At 32.6% G+C, this 15416-nt stretch overlaps 1 protein-coding gene across 4 annotated transcripts; it reads left to right on the top strand.

The window, feature by feature from the left end:
• Positions 1-256: 256 nt before the first annotated feature.
• LOC110735768 (protein LAZ1 homolog 1-like) lies at positions 257-8663 on the top strand. Of its 4 annotated transcripts, XR_002514176.1 has the most exons (10): positions 258-454; positions 1607-2098; positions 2645-2701; positions 3827-3935; positions 4955-5139; positions 5472-5560; positions 6027-6282; positions 7676-7921; positions 8012-8373; positions 8453-8663. XR_002514176.1 is itself a non-coding variant. In XM_021915954.1 (9 exons), the coding sequence occupies exons 2-9, from the start codon at positions 1883-1885 to the stop codon at positions 8282-8284; spliced, it is 1431 nt and encodes a 476-aa protein (XP_021771646.1). In that variant the 5' UTR covers positions 257-454; positions 1712-1882; the 3' UTR covers positions 8285-8663. The 4 variants fall into 4 exon arrangements, 3 of the variants coding, with proteins under 3 accessions (XP_021771646.1, XP_021771645.1, XP_021771644.1); XM_021915954.1 differs by having other exon boundaries at positions 257-454; positions 1712-2098; positions 8012-8663; XM_021915953.1 differs by having other exon boundaries at positions 257-454; positions 1618-2098; positions 8012-8663.
• Positions 8664-15416: the final 6753 nt, after the last annotated feature.

Here is a 15416-nt window from a genome sequence, read left to right as displayed (position 1 = left end):
TTTAGTCACATAGAGGAGGTAGATTAAGAATTTAAGATATGCATCATAAATCTAGAGACCATACTACAAAATCAGTTATCATCATCATTATAAGTTTATAACTCCATCCACAGGAAAGTATACAAAAACGGAAATATCCTATATTTGACATAGAAAAATGTTGGCATGTCGTTTTTGTAGACTTGTAAACAGTTAACAAGGACTAAAATAATTTGATACTAGTACTCCATAACTCAAAGATACATACAAAAAGTAGCAAAAATCCCAAAATAGTGATGCCCAACTGCTGAAGCAAACACATCAATTCTACACGTTTCTCTCTCCTACTATTCCAAATCTTTCTCTTTTTGAGTCTTTTTCCCCCACAAAAACTCCTTTTCTTTTCTCTTCTCCCCATTTTGGATCGAACCCTTCTCCACTTACCATTTCTTTCCCCAGAAGCTCCGATTTCCAGGTCTAATTTTTAATCTTTTTCTTATTCCTAAACTTTTGTAACAACTCTTTTTTTCTTTGATCATGAATTAGAAACATTCGCTGTTAGTTTTTCTTATCCTATAATTAAGGGGTATATTTATTTATATATTTTTTATTATTTATATAGAAGTTGTTTATTTATTTCTGTTGTGTTTATGGAATGATTAATTTGTTGTTTTTGTTTTGTTTTTTTTTTTTCTTTAATGGGTGTTAAAAGTGAGGTGGGTGTTTCTTATTTTGGTTGAATTTGGCATTTGTGGGTTCTGGGTGTTTGTCTTTGTTGGTAGTTTAAGGTGTAGGAAGAAGAAATGGCTGTAATCCAAATAGTCAATGCTAGGTTTTTATTGCTGTTTTTGTCTCATTGAAGCTTAAAGCAATCAATTAAGTAAAGTGGGTATTCTGACTTTGAAGTTAATATTTCTATTTGGGAAACAAATTTGGGTCAATGATAGTCCAATTGATAGATTAGAACGACTCAATCGCGGCACTAGTGCATGCATCATTCACCCATTGTATAGGATAATCAGGACAAATAGATGAAACTATTGGCGGTGTGGCATTGGTTGTTTTCGAATCCGGACTTGAAGAGTAGTGTATAGAAACATTGAAGTGAAATTGGAGAATATGATTTTGGGTTGGGAAAAGCTTTGGAATGACACTAGTTCTCTGAAGTGATGTGTGGCTCTTGATGGATTTTAAGTGTTGTTGAGGCTGCTTTTTGTTTTTGTAAGGTTTATGGGTGCGTTTAAGAATTTCTTGCATCGATCGTTTCTGCGTGAATGGGTTGTTGATATCAGGTTTATGCGTGATTGATACCTACTTGTGCTTGGGTTGCCCTCGCCCTTGGGTGTACGAGCTTTTATTTGTTGATTTCACTATTTGGGATTTATATTTCATAACTCATTATCCGTTTTGTATTTACTTTAATTGAGCTAGATAACGACTTTAAGGTTGGCTTTCATTATTAATTTATTATGCCGGATTTTGTAAATTGATTCCTGTATCTTATTTGCTTATCCCTACGTGGTGGCGATTGCTACAAATTAAGTAGTTTCTTGTCATTCATGCTCCATGCAGTAGATACGTAGCTTTTGTACAACTGGTGGTCTTATTTTTTGCATTCTGATGGCAGGTTTTATGCAGGCCTTTGTGTATTGTTTCCCTTTTATTTAGCAACTATTGAACACTTTTCTGGGGTCAGTTGGCCTAAGCTAGAATTTTCATCCTTTCTCCTCAGCTGTCATATTCTCCACTCCAGAAGGCATATTATTAAGTTGAAAAGTGTGGTTGCCGGGGTTTCATAGATATATATACATTCATGGCCGATAGCAAGAAGTGCAGTTGATCATATGAAGCTTGAAGTTAACTTCATCTAAACCAGAAGTGGTACTCATCCTAGTACCTTGCTATGGGATGGATGTGGGTTGTTTACGTTTTCTTCTTTCTTTTAAATGCAAGGGAGTCTGTCGGCAGTTCTGGTAAAGCATGGTTTCTCGAAATTGCCACTGGCACATCTTCTCTCTACAGCTGGAGTATCACTAGCTCAAGCATATTCGTGCTTACAGCTCTGGTTCTGTCTATGTATCTCATATTTGAGCACTTAGCTGCGTACAATCACCCAGAGGTTTGTTCTTGTCCAATTACGGTTACTTGTATTTTTCTGCCCTTGCAAACTAAGAAATTTATTAAATAAAATTCCATTAGAAAAACTACCTGATTGCAGTATCATGAGAAATACGTACATCTAAATTTCCAAATTCTATTATAAATAACTGTACTATATGCATAGTTTGCTTGTGCAACCTAAGAAATTATATTCAATAAAGTTTTGTAAGAAAAATTACCAGATACAGCTCTGTGTTCTTGCCTTTTGGAGCTCTGTAACAGCTATAAGGCTGTCTCCTCATTTTTCTTTGTTTATTCAGGTAATACTACTCCTTGTGCAGTTCCTCAGTGGAACTCTCATTTTCCCTGCAAATACACTGCTTATAATTAATTATGCTTCAGCTGTGCCCCTCAAAACTCCAACAAGTATTTAGTTGTATCATACAAGTACATTATAATATGGGAGATAGAAATTGTATAAAACCTAAATAGCGTGTTTAATATTTCCATCCTTCTAGCTTTTGGAACTGACCTTTTCTCCTTTTCACATTGGATTAAACTTCAGGAGCAGAAATTCTTAATAGGGCTCATACTAATGGTTCCTGTGTATGCTTTAGAATCGGTAAGATAATTTTGATCTGGTTTTGACTCCACATATTTAGTTATCATTTACTGCTGTGAAATATAAAATATATATGTTCAACTTCTTTAAGATTTTTATTTGTTGACTTCTAGCTAGTACTGCCTAGTGGACAACATTGAAATGGATTATGCATTTTTCTGATAAAAGAAATTGGAGAGAAAGGGAGGGAAAGTAAAGGAGGGGGAACAAGGTCCCTTGTTTGGATAAGGTTGGGTGAAGTAAGGGGAGGGATCCATTTTCCCTCCCTCTTTAATAAACACCATCCCTCCAAAATTGGAGAGATTTGGAAGGAAATTGGAGATCTGCCTTCTCCCTCCTTTTCTTTCCGCTCCCCTTCCTCCTCTTTCTGTCCCCTTCCTTTCCTATCTACCTTGCTATCCAAATTCCGAACCTTATGATGAAAATGGATTCTATATTTGGATAGTTATTGCGGAAGGAAAGGAGATAGTTATTGTGAAAGAAACGGGAGAGGAGAGAGAAAATAAAGGGAGGTGAGGGGAGAGAAGAACCGAGCTTGCAATTTCCTTCCAAAACTTTCCAACGTTGGAAGGATTTTGGTTTAATGGGATGAATAATGAATCCCTCCAATTATGCTAATTTTTATACACAAACAATAATTATGGTTATAAGAGGGTTAACTTCTGATTATATTCATCTTTAATATGTTCCAGCCTAGGTGCTTTTTTAGTTTTTTTGAAGAATAATCTTGAGTGTGAGAAGGTTCGTTCATTTCATCTCTTACTTGGGGATACAAAATGATGCTCAACCATGGATACTATCGATTATAGAGATTTATTAGATTTCTGATTTTTTGCCAAGTTATAACTATAAACATGTAATTATATTTTTCATCTTATCTGTTTGTTTGAACTCTTTAGGATTTGTTAGGTTTTTTTATTTTTATTTTTTATTTTTATTTTTTTTATTTTTATAAATACTTTCAAACATTCATTTGCTGCTTATAGGACTTCTCTACATATATAAATGATATACTCTTCTTTGGTAGTTTCAGCTATTTTTTCCATTTTTGCATGGTCGCTGTTGAGTCTTTATGGAATTCCGTCCACTGATTGTTGGGTTGTTGTCTTATGTTTCTTAATACAGTTCTTGTCGCTGTTGGATTCAAAAGCTGCATTTAACTGTGAAGTAATACGCGATTGCTATGAAGCTTTTGCATTGTACTGCTTTGAGAGATATCTGATTGCCTGCTTAGGTATTTGCACATGATAATTTTGTCTGTAATTTTGTACCTGTTACATATTTCTTTGAATCTATGCTTGTTAATGCTATACTTTTCTATTGCTTGAAATGTTCTACATTGAACTTACCATCTAAAGTTTTTTGTTTAGTTTTGGTTGTCAATTTCAATCCATTAATTACATATGCTGAACCCCCCCCCCCTCCCTCCGCACGTACACACACAAAAAAAGACATGTTTGGGGCTGATAATGTTACTCGTAATAGCCTTCTATAATCCTTTTGACTATAGCAAGATCAAGTCTCTTGTGCTTATACATTAGATGAGAATAGTTGCAAGATCAAGTCTCCAGTTTGCAAAAATGCACCCTGTTACAAAAGCTGCACACACATAAATACTTGTTTCTTATGTGTCCATTTCTTGTAATTGGAAGAACTTGAGTTTGTTCAAGAGCCTAGCCTTAAGCCCCTTAACTACTTTATTGATATATTTGAACAATATGTCAGTTATGTGGGTAAATGTTTAAATCTGCAAATTCAATTGCAAGGAAATAACGTATAAAAGAAAACTACTATAATTAGTAATTACGTAGAATTTAGATACTCTCCTCTTCGCTTTTTTTGGTCAGGCATATGCCGCATATGTAGAAAACAAGTTTGAAGATTCAATATTGTGTTCAATTATATACACAGAAATCAGGAAAAGGCTCTGAGCAATATTTGACCAAGTCTGCATTTTTTTAAAAAACTTTTTCTTACACTGAGAACTTTGTGCAATTGTGCATTATCCCTGTCTCTTGGCCCTCAGGCAACTTATAAATGGGTCATATTTCTATCAATTTTGGAGCTCCTACCATTTGCTATTTGTTATTTGGTTAATGATAGTGGGTTAGCTTTTGCTGCATTCATTGAACTATTGTTTCTTTTAATGCTGGTGGTATTCATATGAAATACCAATTTGTGATCTGTATGAAGTCAGAGAGTATGGCATAATGTAGTCTATGAGTTTTTTGAGGACACTTCATTTTGTTACAGGTGGGGAAGAGAAGACGATTGAATTCATGGAAAGTCAAAGTATTATAAATTCGGGCTCACCCCTATTGGAAGAAGCATATACTTACGGTGTTGTTGAGCATCCATTTCCTCTCAATTACTTTATCAGGGAATGGTATCTTGGGAAAGATTTCTATCAAGCTGTAAAAATTGGCATAGTTCAATATGTAAGTACATGATTGAGGAGAAATTGCTAAGCTGGCCCTTTACTTTGTATGCTGTTGATCTTTAATTCATATGAAATAGCATCAATCCCATTTTTTTTTTTTAAATTCTAAAAATTTTACATATAAAGAGAGCTCAAGCTGTTGATACTACAAAGTAAAATCATACTTCGTATTAATTATGTATTGATATAATATTTTGTGGTGATTGTTTCCAGTGCTAATAGTAATTTGACAATTAAGCTTATGTTGTTTTTAGCGTATCAGGCTTTGATCAATTGTGATATTTATTTCAAGTTGAAACTTAAATTTATATTATCATTTTCACTGGTCAGATGATACTGAAGTTTATATGTGCACTTTTAGCGATACTTTTGGAATCTTGTGGCGTGTATGGGGAAGGAAAGTTTCAGTGGAATTACGGGTAAGGTTTTGCTGTTTTATTCTGAGGATGTGAAATTCCTTACACACTTCACAAAATTCAGATAATTTTTATATTGGTTATAATAAACATTCATTACATTTCCTAAGTTGGTAGTACAAAATCAAGTGTTGATTAATGATTTATTTTTGCTTGATATTTCCAATTTTAGCTCCTTGTATACACTATATACAACCCTATTCTCTCTGTCATTTTTTTTTTTTTTTGTGTGTGTGTGTGTGTGTGTGTGTGTGTGTGTGTGTGTGTGTTAAAGACAAGACTTAGGGAATCTTTAAACATATTTTGTTGTCTTTACAAATTGGTAATGAGACGTGAAATAGACTATAGCCTGCTTCTTTTACATAATAGCAGAAGGTGTGGTTCAGTAAATATTTACTCTGCTTCTTGTGAGTTGAGTTGTATTGTTTTGTCATGTGTGCCTGATTTTGGTTGGAATTTCCGTCTGCAGCTATCCCTATTTGGCAGCTGTTCTTAACTTCAGTCAGACATGGGCTTTATATTGTCTCGTTCAATTTTACTCAGTCACAAAAGATAGACTTGAACCTATCAAACCTTTGGCGAAATTTCTTACTTTCAAGTCAATAGTATTCTTGACATGGTGGCAAGGAATAGCTGTAGCTTTTCTTTTCTCTATAGGAGCTTTCCGGGGTTCCTTAGCTCAGGAGTTGAAGACACGTATTCAGGACTACATAATATGTATTGAGGTTAGTCGTTTTTTACCTTTATTTTATTTTTTTTTCCTTTTTCAATCAAGTTCATTATAATCTGCTTAAGTGAATCTGGCTTTTGTTCTTGCCTCTGTGTGTTATGTCGATTGAGTTTGTTAGACATGTTAGTGATTGAGAAGATTTAAATGTAATTATCTGGTAATGTCTGCTATATGCTCTTATGACATGCTTATTTTTTATGGGCCCATTCGGTATCTTTGTCAGTTTTCAATTTTTGGCTTTTAGATTTAAAAGTCATAATCTTAGTTGCATTTTGAAGTTACAAATAGCCATATTTATACTAAATCATGTTAATTATAAAAATTGACAACAGAATAGTACTAACTTAAAAAAACCTAGAAACTAAAATTGATAATTTAGAATTTTTTTAATTTTTTAATTGTTTGTTTGTTTGGCTAGTGGATTGGCGATACGTAGGGCTTGTTTGACAAATGGCTTTATCCAAAAAAAAATTATTGGACGTTACCTTTTAGCTTATTAATGTGCTCAAACAAGCCCTTATGCCCCGAGTGCTCAGCTTCGCTCTAGAAGTGCCCTTTGACCATTCTTTTGAAATGGCACTTCAACTGCTTCTAAAGCATGTTTTAAAGCAATTTTTTTGCAAAAGAAAATAAATATGAAATACCAAATACAGCAATTTTCAATGGATGTCAGCTCATAGCCTGATAACATTAAAAATGACTGTTCGGTGGTCACCTCAGAAGTTATATAACCATAGTGGTCATTTGGTTGGACATAGGAAGTTACACTTCCCAGAATATTGCAATATCTGTGAAACTCTATATTCTTGAAAGTGTAAATTATTGTTGGGTCAATTGAAAGTAGAGCTTTCTATGAGAAGTTCCACTATTCAATAGGAGATTAGGAAAGTAACTTGTTTAGTGGTAAGTACTAAGTAAACTTGGATGAAGCTGCTGTTGTGTTTCAGTCAACTGAACTTGTCTGTAGATATCTACTGCTTCCCAGTAACTTCACTTCATGCTGTATATTAATAACAAAAATATCAGTTTAATATCTGTTTAGTAAACAGCATCTTCAGAACTGCCTTTCAATTAATGTACTTACTGTCAGTTGGTTTCCCCTAGAATCTGTATTTTTATCTTTTTTTATGAAAGTCGTAACTGTTAAAAGTTGCTTTTTATGACATTTTCAACTATAGTCTACTACTCTACTGTACGTACCTTCCTGCTGTGTACCTTATTACTTCATCCTCTCACTATTCATCATGCTCGCTAATTTCTATCTATGGATGCATCATTTTAAAATAGTTCAATTTATTCTCTAGAATATACTGAAGGAACTACCATTTGATGTTTCATAACATTAACTAGTGTCTTGGTGTTGCTGTATCATTCTACTGTTCTGACAGATGGGCATTGCAGCTGTGGTTCATCTTTATGTCTTTCCAGCAGTACCTTACAAACGAGGAGAACGGTGTGTAAGAAATGTTGCAGTGATGGATGATTATGCAGCACTAGGTACCCCTCCAGACCCAGAGGAGGTCAGGGATGGTACCAAATTTACCAAGATGCGCCTAGCTCGGCATGATGAGAGAGAGAAGCGTTTAAATTTTCCGCAATCAGTTCGTGATGTGGTAGTTGGTAGTGGAGAAATTGTAAGTTTGACAAACACTGTTCTTTCAATCATTTTTACATATGTGACTGATCCACCACAGATTGTAACACTTGTTTCTTGTACTCTGTAGATTGCGGATGACATGAGGTTCACTGTTTCCCATGTGGTAGAGCCAGTTGAAAGGGGGTTTGCAAAAATAAACAAAACCTTTCACGATATATCAGAAAATGTTAAGAAACTAGAGCTGAAGAGGAAGTCTAAGGATGATAGTCTGATCCCATTAAATTCTTGGAGCAAAGATTTTGACGATGATCTTCCTGAAGGAAGTATTAGTGACAGTGGTCTGGCTTGGGGATTGAGACAGCATGTCAAATATAAAGGCTCGTCGTCCCAGTTAGGATAATCTATCATTTACTGAGTAAGATGCGGATAGCCTGCCTCACCCTTCATACAAGTAGTCTGTAGCGAGAGTCAAAACAGCATATCTCACTGGTATGTTTAGTCTACATTGTATCTCTCTGTTTCCTTGTAATTCCCGACCTAAGTTGGGGTCATTTTATGATGATGACAGGTTAGAGGCAAGAGCTAATTTGACCCATAGTAGAAGGTGCTAACTGATTTTACCGTGAACAACAGAAAGTTAGATATTTAGCTGATTTAATTTGTACAGAATACAGATAAAAAAACCTGTGTCTATTTGGCCACATATCTTTTCTTGTAAAGAAAACAAATTTTGATAGTGATCATTGCATGGGGAAATCACGAAATGTGTCGAAAGTTTACTGTGCTGTCTTAATGAATCAATTATGTTGCTGTTTGGTTTGTGCAACGGAAAGGGATGGAATCAAGCGAGGGATATGAAAGGAGAGTAATAAATGACCCCCTAATGCCCTAGTGCATAAGTTATATCTGGTTTTGTCTTGTTTAAAATTGAGACTCCTAAAGATCTAAAGGTTGTAATATTCATGTATAATCTAAAGGTTGTATTATTAAAAAATAACTAGTCAAAAGTTGTATTGTTTTTGTCAAATTTTCCTTAATAAAATTCAATGAATGACAATGGTTGTCATCATGTCACGTGTATCCATTACTTGACAATCAATACTCAATGTTGCAAGAATGTACAACTAGATAGTAGATACCCTAAATGACTAAAATTGAAATCATACACTTGTGTTTATTCTTTACTCTTTGGCTTTTATTGTGAGCTAGCTTAAGTCCCGTAACGCACAGTTTTATTTAACCTGATTATAAATTACAATGTTAATTAAAAAAAAAAAAAAAAACTATGTTTCCAATTGAAACAAAAGAATTTGAATTTGCTTTTCAAAAAAAAAAAAAAAAAAAAAAAAAAAAAAAAAAAAAAAAAAAAAAAAACCTTGAAAATTATACGTATATTGATGTCAAAATTTATTTGTCATAATTAAACGTTTTTACAAAAATGTAAGAAATTTAATGATTATAGGTTTTTATTTTATAATGGAAATTCATCTTAATAACTACTCGTGCAATCATATTATTCACTAATAAATAAAGTCGGTCTTGTAATCAGGCCACGAGACAAAAACACTTGACATTCCAGTTTTTCTCTAAGTGTCGAGTCACGTAGGCGACAAATAGGTATTGGGCAACATATGTTGATAAGTAAGCAAATTTTGGATACATTTTTTAAGATTAAAATGTTGTATAGAGTTTTATCATCGATATAATTCTTATATTTCATATATACAAAAATAATCATAACTTTTAATAAATATTCTATAACTCGGTTTTATATCCATTATAAAATTCATTTTTATAAGTTGTTTAAAATAATATTCATTTATAATATATTTAATTTATTTTAATAAATAATAGAATATCGGTAAAAATAAGTTTTAATGAGAAAAAATAATTTTAGTTCGATATTAAATAATTTAAGTTCGATAAAAAAAATTAAATTAATAATAACTTAGATATCTATTTACAAACAAAACTATAAAAAGTACCCTATTATATAAAAGGAAAAATTGCCATGATTAATCTAACTTTGCTCCGTCCGTCCAAATTAATCCCAAATGTTTCATTTTAATAATCCCAACTTTAAACTTCATCCGCCCACAACACTCCTAAGTGACGGGTGACTTGCTGATAAACATGTAATTTTTTTAGGTTTAATGTACACGTGTGTCACCACGTGATTGGTCAAAAAATTTTAAAAAATTAATATTAATATTATTATTAACTAATTAATTAAAAAAACCACCATATCCCTCAGCACCGCCCCAGACCCTCCCTCCGTCCGGCGCTACCCCTTCCCCCTATCCTTGCCAGAGCCGGACCACCCTTTCCATTCCCCTTAAACCACCATCCCCCAACCCCAAAACCCCACTAAACAGCTTTTGCCGCCGATGATGCGAGAGATGACAAGCTCTTGTGGTGCATAACTTCCGAGCTTCCTAGATCGGCTTCTGAGTCTAGATCGAGGGATTATCGGTTTTGGGGTTAGGGGATGGTGGTTTAATGGGATGGGAAAGGTTGGACAGGCCCGGGCCGGGGGGAGGGTGTCTTAGCGGCGGCTGGTGCCTTGGAGGCAGACAGTTAGGCTGGCGTTATGTGGTAGTGGCGGTGGCTGAGCTGAAGGCTGTGGTGTTTTTTTTTTTTTTGTAATTTTTTTTGTGCCATGTAGACCTGGGCTCAAATCCCAACAGCCACACCAAGATGATGCGTATTTACGTAGCTATTTTGAGTTTCTTGATTTAAAGACTCGATCTATAAGCCTGTCTTTGATTTTGATATGTTTATTATACGATTATAGTTGTATGTATTCGTTTTTCTTGAGGAAAAACGAGTTAAGGAAACAATGATAGAACTCCCAAGGCTTGGTTGAGAGGCGATACTTGAAGGCTCAGTTCAAGAATCAAAGTTTAGGACAACGCCAAGGTTCAACAAACCATAAACACAAGCTAAGCTCATGTTTTTCATATAATAATCAATACTCAAATCTGTATTTTATTAATTCTTAACCACGTATTTATAAGCTAAACAATCAGTGGTGGATCCAGGATTCCCAATCAGGGGTAGCGCGTAGTAGTTTAAGAAAATTTAAATTAAAACTATAATTAGAACCGGACTTTATTTAAGGGATTGTTTATATTGAAAAATTCCCCCAAAAACGATTAGCAAAATAATAAACCAGTGATTTTTTATTTTTTTTTTTTATGTAATGCAATGTGTTAGTACATTGTTGTGCTCCTTATTATTTGACAATGTGATTTTGCACACACATACATTTGACTAAGTACTTATTCAAAAAACAATTACTAAGATTTATTATACTACTTATCAAAAACAATTACAATTAAAAGAATTAAAAAAAAAAAAAAAAAAAACTGCATAATGGTATGAAGTATCAATTATTTAATTTTTTAAAAACATAATACTAGTAATTTTGTACCTTTTTTCTTACATGACAATTCATATCTAATTTATCATTATAGTTAAGACATCGATTACAGTCCCTTGCTGCATTTGCCTTTAAAATTTCTTGAAATAGTCCTGTTATGGTTGACTTGTGTACCCCAAAATGTCTTGCAAACCTTGCTAATGATCCTCTTGACAGTGACCCGTTCTGAAATAGTACAAGCATTTCATCAACTATTTCCCTCTTCATTCTTTGCTGTTGATAGTTGTTGTCTCCCTTTTCTGAGTTGTTCTTCGTGCAGGCCTTCCATTTGAGGGTCAGTGAATGCAGTATATATGTGCTGTATCTTGTTCATTAATATCATGTTCTGTGTACTCTTCATCAAAATATGCCATGTTTCCTTCCTCAAGTAATTTGTCAACCCACCTCAAACTCATTTGTTTCTGAAGATGTGTGCTGTGAATTGTAACAATCTTGCATGAAATCTTCATCCGAATATTCCATTATGTCTTCGTTTTAGTATGGTTTCAATGCAGAAAAAACCATCCAAAAAAGCTTCTCCTTCCATTACTGTTTCCAAATTACTGCTACGTGTTGATGTTGCCTTTTTTTTTTTCCAGATGTCCCACGAAGAGTGCAGCTGATGGAATAAGGTTTAATGAATGAAAGCTGCCAGAAGATCTTCAATGGAAGCTTTCGTTTTTTTTTTTTAAAGTATGGCCGACTGTATAAAAAGATATTCTTTGGCTTTTAATGGAGGTTGTTTGTATTTTTATGAGAGTGTAAAGTGGAGGATATGTTGTTTTATATCCACTTTACCCACCTTACCTCTGTTTTGCTGTTGGAGGGAAATGAAAATGCTGAAAATGAATGAAAAGCAGTTTTTTTTTTTATATTTCCCCAAAATTTTGGAGAGAAAAATCAGTCCCACTAAAAATCAGAAAATCAGAATTTCTGATTTTTTTATTTTCCCACTAAAAATCAAGTACTCTCTCTCCTCTTAATCGCATGCATAAAATACCCTAAGTACAATTTGGAAATTCTGCGTAGGAGTCCGTGAAAAGCTCCAAATTAAAGTTGCACAACACTATAACTGGAGGTAGTAGTTGTAACACCCCCAATTCTACCTCTACGAAAATACTAGTATAATACGTATAAATACTGTAGAGGTAGACTTGAGCGTATTACCGCCACGTGATTATGCAAGACTACTTTAAAACCAATTAAATATTATTTTGCAGCGGAAATTAACTTCAACTTTTATTACTTAAAATATAATGATTGTTATAAAGTGTTTGGTAGAAAAAGACACACGACTTCAAATTCTTAATCTAGGTGAGTAATCTCGTAGCTTCACCATGCACGTGCACATAGATTCCACCTGAAACTTTCACGACTGCTTGCCAAATATGGTAAATAGGACGAACCAAAACAAAAAGGAACGAAATACGAATTAACAAAATATGCTAAGATATATAAATGCAAGATAAGTTAAATCCTTTTTATCCTTCATACATGCTTTCGAAATCGATGTCATAATAATATGACTACATTTTTTTATATTTGATATTCCTTTAAAATAACTTCTTTAAAATTTAATAAAATCTAAATTCAATTCCTTGACTAATAATTTTCAATATCAAAACTTGGATCTTTTATTATTTTCCTTCCTTTCCTTACTATCAATTCTGCCTTTCCTTTAGCGTGCACGCCCCCCAAGACAGTTTATCTTACGTAGAAGGGTTGTACTTGAGGTAAGGCCAAATCATACAAAGTTCATGGCTTTCAAACTAGATTCGCATAGTGGGATCGGAATTACAATGTAATTTGAATAATATTTCCTTTAATCTTTTTATATTTCCTTGAAATTGCTTGTAAAACATTTAATAAACCTTTCAATAATTTCCCTTGAACTTGAATCTTTAAACCTTTCAAATACTTGATTAAATATACTTTTCATATTCATAAAAATTTACTTTAAACCAGTTGTTTTAATTTATCTTAAAACATATTATTCAAACATGAAAACACAATTATTCATACAGAACTTTAATAAGGTATCTGGCCACTCATACGTACCTTGATCCTTGCACGACCTAGATTAGACACTCACGAAATTCCCGATCAACACCGTACAATTAATGTAACCTTAATTAATATAAGGCTATCACATAATCACAAATAATAAACAAGACTTTCTATAAGTGCATGAACTAATTTAATTAAAATAAATATTTAGAAACAATAGGTTAAGAAGAGGAAACCGAAAAGAAGAAGGACGAGGTGGTGGCTGCTGGTGGTTCACAACGGCGACAACTTCTTCCGAAGGTGGTCGCCGGCGGTGGTGGTCACCAGTGGAAGAGAAAAATTGAGAGAAAAAGAATAATTAATTTGAGAGAATTATATTGTGAATTTTGTGGTTTGTGAAATGCCTAGGAGGGGGTATTTATAGGTGTAGAGGTACCAAAGTATGGAAAAATATAGGTTAAGGCAATTACTTGGGGAGGAATTATTGGATTTAGGTAATATTTGATTTTAAATAATGAAAATAATATGGTTTAAGAAAATTAGAACTTAGAAAATTTGATCATGAAAATATTAAGGCAAGGTATATTACTTGGAAACTAAGTTTAGGAAGAGTATAGAAATAATATTAGATGGTGAAGTTTTGGGAAGATTTTTGTTTTGTGAAAATAGGAAAATATATGGATTATATTAGAATATGGTAAATTCAATTTATTATTTTTATTTTTTTTATAGAATACGAAATTCCTATGTTTCTAAAATAAATTTATATTTTCTAAAATTTAATTAAATAATAAAAATCAGATTTCTTCTCTTTTGGAAGAAATCCGAAAGTCTTTATATTATGATAATTTAATCATTTTTAATTTTTTTGTAAAATCCGAAATTCAATGTTTTCTAAAATAGATTTTTATTTTCTGATTTTTAACTTAATTAAGTAAAATCAACTTTCTTTTTATTTTAGAAAATCCGAATTTACATAGTAATTCGGTTCTTGTTATAAAATAATATAATAAATCCAAGTTTTCTAAAATAAATTCTTATTTTATAATTTTCTAGAATAAACTAGATCCTAAAATTTACAAAATAATTTCAAGGATAAAATTCAGATTTTATTTTTAGAAATCTGAAATTTACAAAGTAGATTCGATTCTTTATTTAAATTAATTAAATCCAAATTTTCTTAAATTTTATTTCCAAATTTTTAGAATAATAATCAAATTTATTTTTTTTTTGGAAAAATCCAAAATTTACAAAATAATCTTCGGTTTTTGGTATAATTAATTTAAATAAGATCTAGCTAATTAACTTAAATAATTATTTAAAATTTCAGATTTTATTAATTAAAATAAATCCGAAAGTTTAGATAATTAATTTAGGAAATTATTCTTACAAAGTGAATTAATTAATAAGAAAATATTATTAATAATTCCGAATATATGTGTATTGTAAAATAAAATATTAATTAGCTGAATAAATCTATTTTGAAATTTGTTTTGGTGCCAAAATTCAAATATTCTTTTGGCTCCAAAATTCAAATGAATAATTAAATGACCAAAATACCCTTTTGTAAAATAATCAATAATTTAATTAATTCAATAATATTTTCCAAAAATATGGGGTATTACAATAGTACCCCGATGTATAATGTCCCAACCCCCAACATACTCCGTAGCCCAGTATTCCAGTCCATATCATAAAATGGGCATTAAACAAGATTAACCATTTTCTTAATAATGATTATGGACTTATAACTATATAATTATATATATTACATTATTACCCCCTTTGTTTATGCTCCTTTATAAAAGTCGTCTCACCGTTGTTCCAAGACACCTATTTCCAAATAAAAACTTAATCTCTTTCTCTTGGAATTAAATTCTTTCATTCATTCTTAATCTCATTAATCACATCAAATAAACACTTCCAAATTACTGTAAGGTGGAAATGGAAACTTCAAACACAAACCAACAACAACTCTCAGAAGCAGGCTTGGTGACTCTGAAACAAAGGCTGGAATCGTGCGTGAATCGAGTTCAAGAACCCGGAGATCTTGCCTTACAGAAGCTCGCTCTTGAGGAATTAAAACGCGAGATTCAAGCAGTAA

Source organism: Chenopodium quinoa, unplaced genomic scaffold (genome assembly GCF_001683475.1).
Source record: "Chenopodium quinoa cultivar QQ74 unplaced genomic scaffold, ASM168347v1, whole genome shotgun sequence".
Lineage (NCBI taxonomy): Eukaryota > Viridiplantae > Streptophyta > Magnoliopsida > Caryophyllales > Amaranthaceae > Chenopodium > Chenopodium quinoa.
Note: the sequence above shows the minus strand (reverse complement) of the source record. Positions and strands in the feature narration are given on the sequence as shown.